Source organism: Mastacembelus armatus, chromosome 24 (genome assembly GCF_900324485.2).
Source record: "Mastacembelus armatus chromosome 24, fMasArm1.2, whole genome shotgun sequence".
Classification (NCBI taxonomy): domain Eukaryota; kingdom Metazoa; phylum Chordata; class Actinopteri; order Synbranchiformes; family Mastacembelidae; genus Mastacembelus; species Mastacembelus armatus.
The window spans coordinates 11752192-11767736 of NC_046656.1; the positions used below are offsets into that span (position 1 = coordinate 11752192).

A 15545-nucleotide genomic window follows, 5' to 3' on the forward strand; every position below is an offset into this window, starting at 1 on the left:
GAGTTACTCAGATTGCACCCTGTGGGTTTCTTCAGGCACTCTGTTTTTGATTCAGTTTGATTTATTATTGTCTGTTCTCATGTACTGGGTGCTGGAAGTTTCTTTACAGTATGGAACAGAGAAAATCCATTAAGATGTATTGATATGGACACACTGATACTGAATATTAAAAAGTACTTTTAAAAAAAATCTATTTTTTCCCAGTAATGAATTTCCTGAGTGCAGTCTTAAAAGGCCATTTTCAGTAAAAGTTAAAGTTCACCTAAAAGTGGACTCATACCTCTCAGAGTGCACTTTCTCACTATCTCACGCCACAGGAAGCTTATTCTTACATTACATATGTCCACACACAGAGCCACAGCTTCAGGGCTAAAACTGGCACACACAGCAGTAAAAAAAAAAAGAAGAAGAAATAGAAAGAAATAGACTTAATTATCATTGTTAATTATTACATACAAATTTGAACTTTCTGTTCACTTTTGTAGTTTTGTTTTAGTTTTCATCTCACAGTCTATTTCTGGTAATGGGAGAGAAGAAGGCTGAAGGGGAGGGAATTTTTGGAGAGGATGTGTTAGAAGGAGATGATTGAGGAGTGTTTTGTAGTGTCAGTCCTCACCCCTTTATGGTTCACTAATAGAGGTGACAGACTGGATTTACTGATGAGTGCAACCAGCCATTACTGAGCCTCTTTGTTTTCTCTCGATTTTCTCTTTTACTCCTCACCATTTCCCCTTGCTCCACCCTTTTTTTGTGTTTTCTCTACTATTTAATGGATTCACATGTATATTTTTGCAAAAAGACACAAGTAAAAGAAATTCCCCTGGAGCCATGAGCTGAAAAACATATACCATATAGAAATAATAGTTTTTACTGTTTCCAACTACAGCACATACACACACACACACACACACATACAGACACATTCTACCACTGCTCCCTTTTATTAGCTACATCTGAGTTTGTATGGAGGTCATGCGACTGTGGCTCTGCAGTAAGCATCCATCATGGCTCTGCTGCTGTGGGGCAGTTTCCTATTTTTCCCAGCCTGCGAGCACCAACTGCTGCTCCAACAGCGCTCGCTCCTACACTGCAGCAGACGGAACCGACTCAGGCCATCTGTTTGTAGCTCACTCACTGTATGCTCAGCAACTATATACTAAAGTCTTGCTTCATTGGAAGGGGAAAATATTCTCTGGTAATATTGATAAGGTCTGTGAGGAGATCTCTAGATGCATGGAAGAATGCACAATAGTTGCAATGTTTTTTTTAATTTTGAAAACTTTGCCCGTAGCTTGAAAGGGACAGCCCAGTGGAAGTAACAATAAACTCAAATGCCAGCTCCATGTTTGCCTTGCATCTCCATTTTCCTGCCGCCCTGCTTCCCTGCCTCTCTCAGGCTGACGTGAAGTAGATTAGGGGAGCAGGTGAGGAATAATTCATTCCTCTCATCGATATCAGAGCACTCACACCAGTATTTACTCTTCTACCCTCTAAGCTGGCTGTCTTTAATGAGGAAAGAGGGGAGTTAGGGGACGACAGGGAAAAAAAAAACGACAGCAAAAGAGGTTCACTTTCTTTGGGCATTTACGAGGAAGAACTGACTGTTCGATCTCTGTCATCTCAATGTTAAAATTCCAATCTTAATGGACAAACTTGTGGTGGAGTGCTGATATACCCCTCCCCGTTCACTCCCTCCGACACACTTTTGTGTCTTGACATAAATCACATCAGCTACTCGGACACTTCCTATGTATTTTGTGATTGGATAGAATTTATGGCCGTGTTAAAAAACTGCTGCAGCATGTGTGCACTCGGCCTTTAACTGTACCATGATTTGTAGCCCCCACTCTTCTCCTTAGGTTTTACAGCAACAGTACATATTTTTCTATCTACAGACATACAGATAATACGAAGAAATGAATTAATCCTAGTATAAGAGCTAAAACAGCTTCTTTTTACCCCAGTTTGTCTCAGTAAGTGAGCATTAATTCATATACTTCTGTGTGTGCAAATATATGTCTGAAGGCAGCTGTCTGAGTCTTGTCAGCAATGACGTGCAAGGTTACAGGATCATTCTTCACTTCAGTTTTTTTTCTTGTATGTTCCCTATTTATTTTCCTCAAACTTGTCACACTCAAGGAGACCAGGAAGAAATAAAGCTTAGTACAATACAGCACATTAGAAAATAAAAGTCTTTGCTATTTACAACCGAGGCACGACTCAGACTCTTTGCAAAAGTTCTTTGAGTTGTTTATTGTTGTGCTTTTGTTCCCCTCGCCACACCCACTTCTTCCCTTCTCCTGTAGTCCTGTTCCTGTAGTTTATGGCCATGTTTAGTTTGAAACAGTAAATGTCTTTGCTGATTTACCAGTTGCCATTATAAGGTGGGGCAGCTAGGTGTGTTGTGGCGAGGTTTATTTTTTGACTCCTGGCTAGTCATAGGTCCTTGTTCTGATATTACGTTTGGTTCTGATATTTGCACTTGGGTGTGCTTTCCCTAAAACTGACTTATTGTTCCAATTTTGTATCTCTCTCTCTCTCTCTCTTTCTCTGTTTCTCTCTCTCTGTCGTCTACTTTCTGTATATTTCTCTGGTTTTCTCTTTTGTATTCCCAGTCTGGATGACAGAGGTGAGTTGGTGTTGATTCCATGGGATGAGCAGAGACACAGAGAGATGGACTGGTGTGAGACAGAGGAGTGCAGGTAAATGGTTAACACCTGATATAAACACAGTGCATTATGGCTCTGCAGACAAAGTATTACAATACCCAACAGTTGAGTGAATGTATCATAATAAACTATCCATACCCATCATAAAGCCCTTCACAGTGTAGAATTGTTAAAATTCATGCTCCATGCAGGCCAGATGCCTGTACTACCATCATTATGTGAAACAAAACATGACATCCTATTATCCAAATGTTAAGCAGAACCATAACAAACTAATACCAAATCTTGTTGCACTGCCAATTTATGCCATTTGCCTCCTTCTACAGGGAGGCCAGCTTGTAATTTACAATTTTATTTAGCAAGCTCTTTTTTTTTTATTGCTCTTTGGTGTAGAGTCATAACATCACTTGGTTATTGTGGTATACTTGGCCAGGAATTGCCGGGTGAAGTTTTGATACTGTGTGGAATTAGAGTGATGCCAGCAATGTGAAAGGCTGACTTTATTACGTGTTTTGTCACCCATGCTTCACTTTTTCTGTCGTGTTATATCCTCATTTTTCCTGTTTTTTTTTTTTCTTAAGTTTTGGCTTCTCTTTCTTTTCTTCCTTAACCCTCCTTGCTCTAACACTATTTAATCACTGAAAGGATACAGCTATGATATTCTAAGTTTTTGTTATCCTCAATAAATTCCACAAATATGCCAAAACAAACAAACATGTTGTATGTGCCAAGACCTCTCTACCTTTTTACTGGCTTTCGATAACAATCCCCTTGGTTTCCATTGGTTTTTCATTGTGAGTCAATCCTTAAAATGGGTCACTTATATATTCATATTCATTTTTAAAAGAAAACAACAGGACATTGTAGTACTTGAAGAAACAATTTCTCAAACCACAGTAAATGGCATGTTTGGGTCTGTTTTCACCTGTGGATTAAAACACAATTGGTGGGCTTGAGAGTAGTTAAAGCATTGGATGGTATGAATATGTGGGATTCCCTCAAAATTGATTACAATGTCTATGTTCAATTGTAAGGAAGGGACACACACCCAGTGTTAAAGATAGTATATTTAGTATATAGTTGCATGTCCCAACAGTGTGACTCACAACAATAGAGCCTCATCCTGTAGAAGAATTAGCTATACAGCGGATAAAATAAAAATTTCTACTTCAGAGTCATACTTCACAGTTTTTCTCAGTAAATATGTTTCTAAAGGTGCTATTGACATGATTGTTTTCACCGGATGTTGGTAACAACCCATGCAATCCACACTTACAAAGAAATCAGATCGTAGGTGTGTCTAAATTATGTGTAATAATGTGTATAATAAAGTATTGAATACACGAAGAAAGGGAGGTGCAAAAAGGCATGGAAAGCCAAGACACCAGCTGAAATCAATCAGTAATTAGAAAGCAATCCTGCCCCTTGTCAGTGCAAATTAATATCAGCTGGTTCAGTCCCAACAGATGGTGTCTCATTACCAAGGTGTCACACAAGAAACATCTCATGATGGGTAAAAGCAAAGAGCTCTCTCAAGATCTTCACTACCTTATTGCTGTAAAACATACTGATGTCATTGGTTACAGAAGGATTTCTAAACTTCTGTATGTGCCAGTGAGCACTGTTGGAGCCTTAACCTGGAGCTTTGAAGCTCATTTAAAGCTGCACCATGTTTGGACAAGACTTTGTGAGATACTGGGAAAATATAATCTGGTCAGATGAGACCAAAATTAAACTCTTTGGATACTTTAATACACACCATGTTTGGAGGACAAATGGGACTGCACATCACCCCAAAAACAACATACCAACGGTGAAGTTTGGAAGATCGGAGTTCATAAAAGACACTCCTGAGCAATGCATTCAACCAGTTTCTCCATACATGAGGCATCTGGAATATTACCAACAAATGCCTTTATACAAAGTATTAAATAAATTTCAGTAAGTGTGTTCAATTCTTTTCCAGGTGTCATTTTACATTATTACATTTAATTTATGGACATCCATGGTTAGATTTCTTTGCATGTGTGGATTGCATGGGTTGTTACCAACATCTGGTGTAAATTTCGTGTCAATAGCCCCTTTTAGAAATATATTTACTGAGAAAAATGGTGATGTGTTAATACTTATTTCACCCGCTGTATCAGGCTTTGGCTTTTCAGGCTATTTCTTCTGTGAAACACATGCACACAAATGTGCTTGTCAACACCTTCTGACTATCTTTACTCTCTGTGTTTGTCTCAGAGCGGTGCTGGACCAGAACCTGTTTGTTGATGACAGTTTCCTCTACGAGGAATCTCCAGAGCTGCTGAGGTTTCGTACAGCTACACCCTCCATCGCTCTGCTGACCGACTGGTACCAGAGCAGAGCCCAAGATATCGATGCCTGCTCCAGACAGGTACAGACACTCTTAGGGCACCATTATGTTCCACCTTTCCAATGTCTGGTTAAAAGTGACTGTGTCTGACCATTTTTACAACTAAAAGCTACAAGCCAACCTTTCTACTTCATGCAGCGATTGGCCAAGTGTGCACTTGTTGAGAGAACAAGCTCTTAAATTGTTTCTCTAACTTTTGCATGAACTAAAAAAAAAAAACTGACTTTTTGCCTTTTTTATAGTTGTAGATCTTTCATACTACAACAAATATTTTTGCCCTTAAATGTGCTTGCACAACACATTGTGTGTTATCTTTGCATCTTCCAGTTGTTTGAAACAGAAGTACTCTCTTCAGACAGATAGCCGCCATGGCGACAAAGAAGCTTTCCTCAGCGTTTTTGACTTTCAAGCAACTACCAATGGCATGGAATAATGAAGAAATTTTGTTGCCCTCACTTGCACCCTTACAATTAGTTGGTTTGCCCCTTGTTAGTGATAAACACCAGCTCCAACTGGTGTAATTTCTCTATTAATGTGCAACATTTTTCACACCCTCCTAAAGTTCCTTTTCAGGATCGCTTGATGTAATGGGAACTTGCAGCAGGGCAGCAGAAGAAAAGAATTAATAGACATTTGGAAATTGGGAAGATAATTGCCACTGCACACTTCTTTTGGATGATTGGGGTAGAAAATGTGAAGAGCTAGGATTTGCAGAAGAGATGTTGCTAACCTCCATCAGTCAAGGTCACTTTGATCCTGTCTGTGACAGTCATTATCATATTTGCCATATGGACTTCTAATGAAGAGTAACCTAAGCTTCGGTCATCTCATTCTGTTGCTGTAACTGAAAAATAGGATTTGATAGGACTTGTTTAGTGGAGTAATGGGATGTAACCGCTGGAGCTGCCCATTCTCTCCACCCACGTTATCCACACCGTGGCCGTGTCCCTTCTTTACCTCCTTCACAGTGATGGATCAAGTTTGTCACAGTGCTCTCTTTGTCTTTGTGAAAGCACTAACTAGGGTGCAGTAATATCTTTCCCCTTTCATTTTGCCATTTCATCCCTTTCACTTGGTGTAAGGAGGATGGAGTAGAAGAGATTTAGGGGTTCATTGCTCATTTTTGAAGTCAACGGGGGAATTGTGCCTTTCATCATTCACAATAGAAAGTAGGAAAGAAAGAGACTGAGGGGCCGAATGTGTGCATACTGTTCTCTTTCAATGTGGAAATTGAATTGAGCAGTTAGCTAAACACTCTCCTCATTACCCCTCCAAGGAATGGGCCTGTCTTATATCTGAGGAGTTTAGTGAAGAAAATGAAACTGCAATCAAAAATACAAAATATATGTATATAAAATAACTAATAATAATGCATCTTTTGAAAGTACGCACTTTATTGCAGATACTACCTAAATAAACAGTTCAGTTGAATATATATAGCAAATATGTTTGTGCACAAATCTACTTAATGCCAGTGCCACAAGAAGTAAAACTTAAGCTGGATAACTTTGGAATGGCTTACTCGAAATGTGCCATAATTTCCTAAATACAGACAAAGATGTAATAGTTTTTGAGATGAGCTTTGTTAATCATGGAATCACAATCGCTCTCACCTTTATCTTCCTGGTTCTTTTTAAATTAGACCTTTTGCTCTCATACATTACTCCAGGAACCTCTTTGGATCATCTCTAACTCTAACATCTTACCTTTTCACTCTTTCACAGATCCATCATTTGCTAAGTTTTTTTTTTTTTTTTTTTTTTAAATTCTCCCTCCTTCCTGCTATCTTTTCATCTCATGTGTTCCCTCTCCTTTCCACCCTCCTCCTGTCCCTCATCTGGCCATGCTCATGCTTTGGAGAGAGTTTTAATGGAGGAAAATGAGGTTTGATTAAAAGGAGCAACATCAGAGGAAGGTACAATGTTCTAAACTAATCACAGAGCAGCAACGAAAGAAGAGCTGAATGGGAAGATTGACAAGATGACTCAGAGAGTGAGATGAGTTTGAAAAAAAAAAAAAAGCAGAAAATGTAGCTGCCACTAAAAAAGAAAGAAAAAAGGAAATAAATGCTGGTCCAGTGTAACAATCCTAGTTAGATTAGAGTGTATTACAAACACATAAAGTAGGGGAGACAGCACTTACAGATGCTGAAGTAAAAAAAAAAAAAAAAAAAAAAAAAAAAAGGGAAGCACTTTCATGGCAAGAACTGTCTGTGAGAAAGAAAATCACCAGTTATAAGAGTGTGAAAGGGTAGAAATAAATTATATTAAAAACGTGTTGTCTGAAACACTGTTGGCAACAAAATGGCACAAAATAAGAGGTTGGCTTTGTAAAAGCAGACAGAGAGGGGCGATGGATGTACAGAAAAGGAAAAAGGCCAGACAGAGTTCAAATGCAGGCCAGCCTTGGTGACTTAGTTCTGTTAAGAGGTGGGACAAAAGAAAAAAGGAAAAAATATTGAGTAGGATGGCAGGGAAGAATGTGAAAATGGAGTTTTGAAAGAAAGGACTGAGACGGCACAGGTAGGAGAGACACTGAAGGATCAAATTGAGTCAGCTAATTAAACAGTAGAGCTGGTGAAATCTGCTGGGGTGGGGCAGAGGGAGAAAGAGCCGGAAGATACAAGCTGTGTTACAAAATAGTGAATGATCAGGAGAAGGCATAGAAATTAGGTCGTAATTAAAATATGTGAGATTTTAACATCTGAATTGTCTGTGGTTAGCTGGGGGCTCTCTCTGGAGAGCAGGCAGAGAGAGGAGGAGGGAGGAACAGTGAGAATGAGGAGGATCTTTACTCACAGTTACATCAATAGACTTCCCTCTCTTGTTCTATCTAATTGCTCAAGCTTTGACTCAATGTGAATTAGGTTTACTCTGTATGTGTGTGTACATTTTACAAATGAAGTCATGTGATTATTTATCAAGAAATGTGTTGAGATACTTTACACTGAAGATGATAAGGTTGCTTACCCTGTGTTTGTGTGTGTGTGTGTGTGTGTGTGTGTGTGTGTGTGTGCGTGTGGACAAGATGATGCTGCGATAACCATTTTGCCTCTAAGAGGTAGAGAGAATGCAATCATCACTATGGCACCCAGCAGCATCTGTCATTGATTGGCCAGCATCCACAGGTGGCTGAGCATCGATTGGCTGGGTGTGCTTCCAGCATATAGGTGGTCAAATATTGACTGGTTGCTCTTCTGGGTGGAGTTTTATCGATCAGTGTAGCAGGACGCCCAAATCTTCCCTGTTTTATGATCCAAAGCCTTATGATTGGATATTAGCGATGAGAGACAGCTATTTGTTTTGGATTGGTTGTGGTATTGTTTTGGTTTGTTTGTTTTTTTTTTTTTTTTTTTTTTTTTTGGTTTATGCCCCTGTTGAGTGACCTCTGCAACAACTTTTCAGGGATATAGCACGACATAATCATCTCTGTTCATGTGCTGCATAAGTACAAACTTGATTGTTAGAAAGTTAGGTTTAGTAATGACCAAGTTAATCCAACAACTCACATAAAACACATTGCACATGAGATTTCTTTCAGGGCATATGTACTGCAAGGTAGTAGAGGATATAGTGTTACATGTTATATTGTCTGCCTTTTGTAGTATGTTTTAAAAAAAACAATTTTAGCAGTTTTTTTTTTTTTTTTTTTTTTAATCTCTAACAGAGTTGGATGATATCACTCTCACACCTCATTTGTATGGTGACTGTGTAGCTGGAGTCAGCAAAGACTGGAAACAGGAGAAACAGCTAGCCTTGCTTTGTCAAAATGTAACAACATCAGCTATAAGATATATTAATTGGTAAATTGTTTGTAAATTTTTCTTTTTTTTTTTTAAATACACTTAATCTGTCTGTCCATCAGGTGGATTGTGCTCTGTCATTGGTGCGTCTGGGGAAGGAGCGGGAGATCCCAGGCCTGGAGCTCTTGTGTGATGACTTGGTCACCATAGAAACACTTGTATATGAGACATCATGTGAACTGAGTCTGACACTTAAAGATCTGCAGCAGCTAAGTGACATTGACAAGCTCCGCCTGCTCATGAAAAATGTAAGTGGCATCATTTGTGCCTTTTAACTTTTTACATTTCACGTTTCCACTGGTAGACCTTTTCCATAATGTTTTGGAATCAGCGGTGAGTTGAGAATTCATATTCTTCATAAAATTAGCAAAGGAAGTCTGATTAGATTGTTTGCAAGCAGTTCTTTAGTAAATCATTTCTTTTTAATTGTTGAAATCCCTGACAACACAAACTTTTTATCTAATACCAGCAAGAGAGCTATCAAAGCTTCTCTGTAGCAGGTACTACAGTTACAAGTCACCTTAGAGAACGTAATATGAGCTGTCCTCTAAATTGTAGCTAATAACTGCCAGCTTTAGCCTGTAAGGACCACTGCCATTAGGATCTGCCATACAGGCGGGGAGCCAGCAAATGTTGTTGATTGCACTAACACATGCTGTTTGACTGGTACTCCCTCTAGGCACTGTGAGTGTGTGTTTGTATCTGTGAATGTTTACCAAACTTGCCTAGATTAAATCTCCCTCTTTGCCTGTGTCTTATCAGAGACACAGTACAGCAAAGTAAAACGTGTGGGTGTGCAAATTTGCACTTAGCATCGGAATGTTTTTGAATCTCATTTTTCTTGTGGATGCTGCTGTCTACTGTATATATCACATAGTGGGTCGAGGCTCTGCATAAACTTGACATGCATCCACACAAATCACAGCATAACCAACGTACTATAGCCATTAGAGTTCAAGTTCAGGTTTAATTGCATGGCATGCTTTGATGTCAGTGCAGTTTTAAGTACTTGGTAATGTCCTAAAACATATATGTGTTGATTCTCCTACATGTTCGTGTGCTGAATGAAATGTAACTTTCATTAAATGTTTCTTGAACACCAGTCCAGTACCAAGCGCTATGTGAAAGATGCCCTTCAGTGGATGGTGCCGTTCCTGCACCGATGTGAGGGACACAAAGAGGGTGCTGCTAAGTCTCTTCTCAGAGAATACCTGGTCAACTTGGCCCAGCAAGACCTCACCCTGCCCCTCATCATCTTTCAGTACTCCAAACCCGATGTAAGTATCTGCGCGCGCACACAAACACAAAGGTAGTGGGCGTCACACATGGCTGCCATTAAATGGAGGGATATCAAAGCACACTGTACACTCATGTTTCACCTCTGGCTGTTTGTGCTATGTCAGGGCCAGTGTCATAGACCTAGACTATAAATGTTATAATGAAACCCCATAAGGGCACAGCCAAGGACAGGTCTCCTTGTTATCAGAAAAATATTAACACCCAAAGGGAATAATATACTTAAATTGATGCACTACCTCATTGTGTTTTCTATGATGAAACAGGGTTAGTTACACCTTGATATACACATACTGACCTCCTGTCTCCTCTCCTCCAGTGCCAGCAGAAGATCATCGGGGATCCAGACCAGCTGATGGCAGTTGCCCTTGAGTGCATCTACAGCTGCGAGAGAGATGACCAGCTCAGCCTCTGTTATGACATCCTGGAGTGTCTGCCTCAGAGGGGCTACGGGTCAGATTACACACACACACAAACACACACATCCTTTTTTATGTTCTTTAGGGGTCTTTTCCATTGATTCTCATTCATTTCCAATTTAACCAGGTATCCCAACCAACTACATACCTAAACCTTACCCTAACCTTAACCCAGTCATCACCCTAAAGTTACATGATTTACTTTGTGGGGCTCATAATTCCTTTTCTACATTGAAGGCAAGTTTTAGGTCACTGCAAGTATAGAAAAATAAGGCTACACACATATACAGTCAATATTTTTTTCTGATTCTTTTTAAAATCATGATTTAAAGATGATAAAGCAGTCCACTGTTATCTCATCAGCAGGAACACTTTCATCCAACCCCTCACCTCTTTCCTTTCCTTCTACCTTTCCCTTTTTGCCTCACTCTTTGGACCTATCAGTAAACCTAACTACCCCCTCTGTGTCTATTGCCTTCCCTTTGCACTTTTCTTTTCCGTTTCTTCCTCACCATTTCATGCTTAAATCTGACTCAAAGGGGTCCTCAGTTACCCTAGCTACAGTCTTTACAATATTTCTTTCCTCCTACTATTGCTCTGTTTGTCTCTCCCCTCCATCTTTTCTGATTTTGTTTCATACGGCAAGAGGACCTGTCCTTTAAGTCTCTCGTGAGGCTATTTGTGTATGCAGTGCGTCTGAAGGAGAGAGTGATAATAAAGAAATGAGAGGAAAAAAGCAACAGTAAAAATGAAATTTAACACTTTTAACCAAGGTGCTAAAGTGAATCATTTCATTGCAAATATAGGTGGGTGCCATTTTTAAGATTTCACTCTTGCATTCATTTTCTTAATTTCTTCAAATCAACAGTTAATCATTTTGTTTTTGCCATACTGTTGACAGTATAATGGCTGTGTGGAGCTATCTCTAATGCAGTGTTAACCTACTACTACACAGACATAATATTTTCAGGGTCAATTCTCCTGAATTGCAAATATGTGATTACTTGATTGATGTTTTTTTTTTTTTTTTAAACGAAAGTCAGCAACCAGCATTTTATGAACAGAATATCTGGAGTGCTGGAGGAAACCTTGTTAGGTGCACAGCTACACGGTAGAAAATTCATACAGAATGAGTGAGAGCACCAATCCTGTTCTTCTTCACATTCTTATGAAGTGCTCAGAATGATAAAGAGCTTCTAAGTGACAAGCATGGAAGAGATAGCAGACACAGGAGCAGCGGTGGACATTCGGTAAAATGTTTTGAACGTTCTGATTCAATTCAGGAGACAAAGTGCAATTTATCTCTCTGAACACATTTACAGAATAAGATGTTGCAGTATTTCTTTCACTAATATCACTGTATCAAATATATCTTGTGCATTCTGTAGTCAAAAATAAATGTGCCACTGCACAGACTGAAATATTCAGGGGGTTTAAGATGTATTACCATTTAATACTGAGTTTTGGCAATTGAGTTTAACTACTTAAAACATGGTATTAAAAATACCTGACTGCATGTAATACATTCTTTCTAAGTCAGCACTGTAATGAGTTTCATACTAATCATTTTACTTTGCCAGACAGGCTTTCTGCAGTGTTTGGATTTAGCAATGCTGCAAGGCTGCACTGTATATGCAATGTCTTCAACTTCACATTTCTCTTAGGAGTGATTTCTCTGACTTACTAAGCTCTAAAATTGCCTCCCCAGCATAGAATATTGAAGATTTGTAAGCTGAGAGAGAAATAATGACTAGTAGCTTCACTCCAATTTTCAAATTATTTTTTTATTTTTTTGCGAGACATCTTAATTAGGTCTAAAACCATGCAGAAGAAAGTAACGGTGTGAGTCCACCCTTAGAGACTAGGAAATGCAGAAATGAGCAGGGGATTAGGTGGTGAGTGAGGGAGAGAAATCGAATGAGGCAGAAAAAGGTATTTACAAAGAGTAAGACCAGGAGGTGGAGCAGCAGAAGTGGAATAGAAGAAAAGGATGCAGAGGGATGGATTGACAAGCCAAGATGGCGTGTTCACAAAAAACAAACGTACCCACACAGAAGGTTGTTTCATCAGGGTCACTACGCTAGTGGAGGATGGGCCGATCTGACCCAGAATTCAAAGCATCATGGGGTTTTATTTTTAGTGGGAAATCAGTCCAACGACAGTGGTAGGACTCATACACACTCCTATGCATATGCAGTATGCACTTTATTATACTATACATTAGAGTTGTCTACTTAATGTTCTGCTTTAGTTGCTGTTTTGTTTTGCCATAAAGAAAAGTAACTACTAATTTTATGTTTGTTTGTCACCCTACAGGCCAGAGACAGACATCACTACATCCATTCATGATCAGGTGGACAAACTTGAGAAGCACCTCAGGTACAGCAGCACAGTTTCATCTTACAGCTGTCACTCCTGCTTTTTCCTCTTCTTCTTCCTGTCCGCCCACTTCAGTCAGGTGACTAGATTAGAGGTGAATTTCCAAACAGAAGCTAGTTTCAGGCTCTCAGATAGGGGAATTTGCTGCATTTCCTCTTTTCTTTAACAATTTTAATTTAATATATTTGGGTTTTGGACTGTTGTTTGAACAAACTAAGGCTGCGGTCTAGCTTTTCATCTATACATCTCTGTACACATTTTCTGGGCATTTAAAGTGCTACTGATTGGAGCAGCCCTTCAGTTTAGTGATTAATGCTTCATTGCCTGGGAAATGTTCACTTTGTTACAGTGCTTATTTCCCTCCTCCATTATGGGTCTGATGGAAAACACCAAGGAGGAGAAGAGACATGGATGCACAGTCAACACACACACAGACACACACACACACACCTCAATATCAAAGGACCCCCTTTCTACCCCATGGTATTCAAACAGCCTCGGGCATTTTCTCTGTTATAGGGTAAAATCACCTATGTTCTGCTTTCTCTCCTTCGCTTTCTATCTCTCCCCTCCATCCCTCCCCTAAGAGCAAACTTCCAAATAAAACAAAATGATGAGGGGAAAAAGAGGATAAGAATGGAGGAAGAAAGGAGGATAAGGAGGAAAGCAGGAGAAAAGTGGGAGCCTGAAAAGGATGAGAATGTAGATGATGATGAGGAGCAACAGGAAACCCTGTGTTTGAGCTTATTGTTGGCCATTATAGTCACATAGCCACACGTACTGTATTTACACACACACAAACACACAATCATGCACAAACACACCCTAGGCCTGCTTTTTATTTGGTGCTGAAGCATTGTGACTGAAACACCCACCCACACACTCTCTCACACACACACACACACACTTATATCCAGATGAATCAGGCAGTCATTGCCAAGTGTGTGCTCACAGACTGCCTCAAGAATAAAAGCTGTTTTCAGCTGTTGTCACTACCACTTGCGGATACACATTAATATGTGCACAAGAAACACAGACACACATTTACACTCAAGCAAATACACACTCATGGTTGTAAGTATCGGGGCATGCTGTCGGTCTCTGTCTTTTGCTGACATTCACTCACATACACACAAGCACCTGTTTACTATGGTAATGAGTTGCTGCAGAGAGCGAACATCTGTAGCTGCACGATCCTGTTGAGACTAGGGGTGCCATGCTGGTCTCTCTCACACACACACACACACACACACACACACACACACACACACTCTCTCACTGTCTCCCCTGGTCATATAAGGCTGCCAGTTCACATGCTCCTAGACAGACACTTACAAAGAGGTGCTGTCTTGATGGCATGCAGTTCATCATGTTGCTCTTCAGTCTTGCTCTACACTTTCTCCATCTGCACTGTGGTTTGCAAATGACTCTGTGCTGCCAACATAATGAACAGCTTAGAGCATACACATCTTCTGTCTTTCTTATCCGTATTTTCTCATGGTTATTTCAAGGTTTAATTTTCCCCTGCATTTCTCCACTTTTGGCATTTTCCATTGTGATACCCACTTCTGCCGATCAGCCTGTCAAGTCCTTTACCGAAAGAACATGTTGATTAACGTGGCTCAAATCTGTATGCCTTGGTTTTATTTTTTGATTTCCCTTGTCTTTGTATATATAACTGATTGCTTATGGCTTGTGTCTCCACTTAAGTGTGGTGGAAATTCTGGAGAAACATGGTTTGCAGAAGCCCATTTTATATGTGATGAACAGTCAGAACAGCGAAGAAGAGGCCCACCAACTAATGGTCAAACTGTGCCGTCACACTGGTCGCAAGTATGGACACACAGATGCATCCACTGTCTGGCTGGCTGGATCTCATGAACATACAATTTACACATTTCTGTGTGTCTAGAAACCCACCGGTGAGTGAGACGGTGTGGAGGGGTCTATTGCAGGACCTGCTTGACATGCAGCAGAACGTCTACACCTGTCTGAAACCAGAGTCATGTCACCAGGTGTTGTACCCTATCAAAACAGCATGTTTCCATCTTTTAAACTTCTTAATTCAGTTTGTAGATTAAATAAAATATCAAATGATGTTAAAACCTTTGTTGAGTTAAGTGTTTCTGCGTCTGTCCTGTGTAATATCTCCTGACTGCTGCAGGTCTTTGTTGAGTCCCTGCTGTGTTCCAGTCGTGTGGAGAACATACGCCTGGCAGGGCAGCTCATGCACTGCTCCAAGGTATAATAAATCTGACTCCACTTCAGCATACATCCCGCTGCCAGGTGGGGTCTCCAAATATTAAACCACCCATACTGAATTCTAATGCTGCAGTTTCAGTGATCTCTTGATTTTGATCTAATGTTTCCAGGTCAGCCAGGATGTTCCTGTCAGCTTGTCTTTCCGGGGTAAAAGTTATGCTGTGAAGGTGGCTTATGACAACAGCGTGGAACTAGTTTTGGCTGCTGCCAGAGAATACTTCAACTCCTCCACTACGCTGACAGACTCCTGCATGGGCCTGGCCAGGTGAGGATCAAAATGAGTATTTTCATGCTTATGAGAATTGGTTTTATTTATTTATTTATTTTTAGGGGCTAGAGTT

At 40.0% G+C, this 15545-nt stretch overlaps 1 protein-coding gene across 4 annotated transcripts in view; it reads left to right on the forward strand.

Moving 5' to 3' along the window:
* Window positions 1–15545, forward strand: part of nbas (NBAS subunit of NRZ tethering complex) — a 146092-nt gene that overhangs the window by 36514 nt on the left and 94033 nt on the right. For all 4 annotated transcript variants that reach the window (XM_026319344.2, XM_026319342.2, XM_026319345.2 and 1 more), the window contains exons 22-31: window positions 2616–2702; window positions 4914–5067; window positions 8911–9096; window positions 9952–10125; window positions 10464–10597; window positions 12880–12942; window positions 14653–14775; window positions 14855–14957; window positions 15107–15184; window positions 15315–15469. In XM_026319344.2, the coding sequence (XP_026175129.1) occupies window positions 2616–2702; window positions 4914–5067; window positions 8911–9096; window positions 9952–10125; window positions 10464–10597; window positions 12880–12942; window positions 14653–14775; window positions 14855–14957; window positions 15107–15184; window positions 15315–15469 (1257 nt within the window). The remainder of the gene's footprint in view (window positions 1–2615; window positions 2703–4913; window positions 5068–8910; window positions 9097–9951; window positions 10126–10463; window positions 10598–12879; window positions 12943–14652; window positions 14776–14854; window positions 14958–15106; window positions 15185–15314; window positions 15470–15545) is intronic.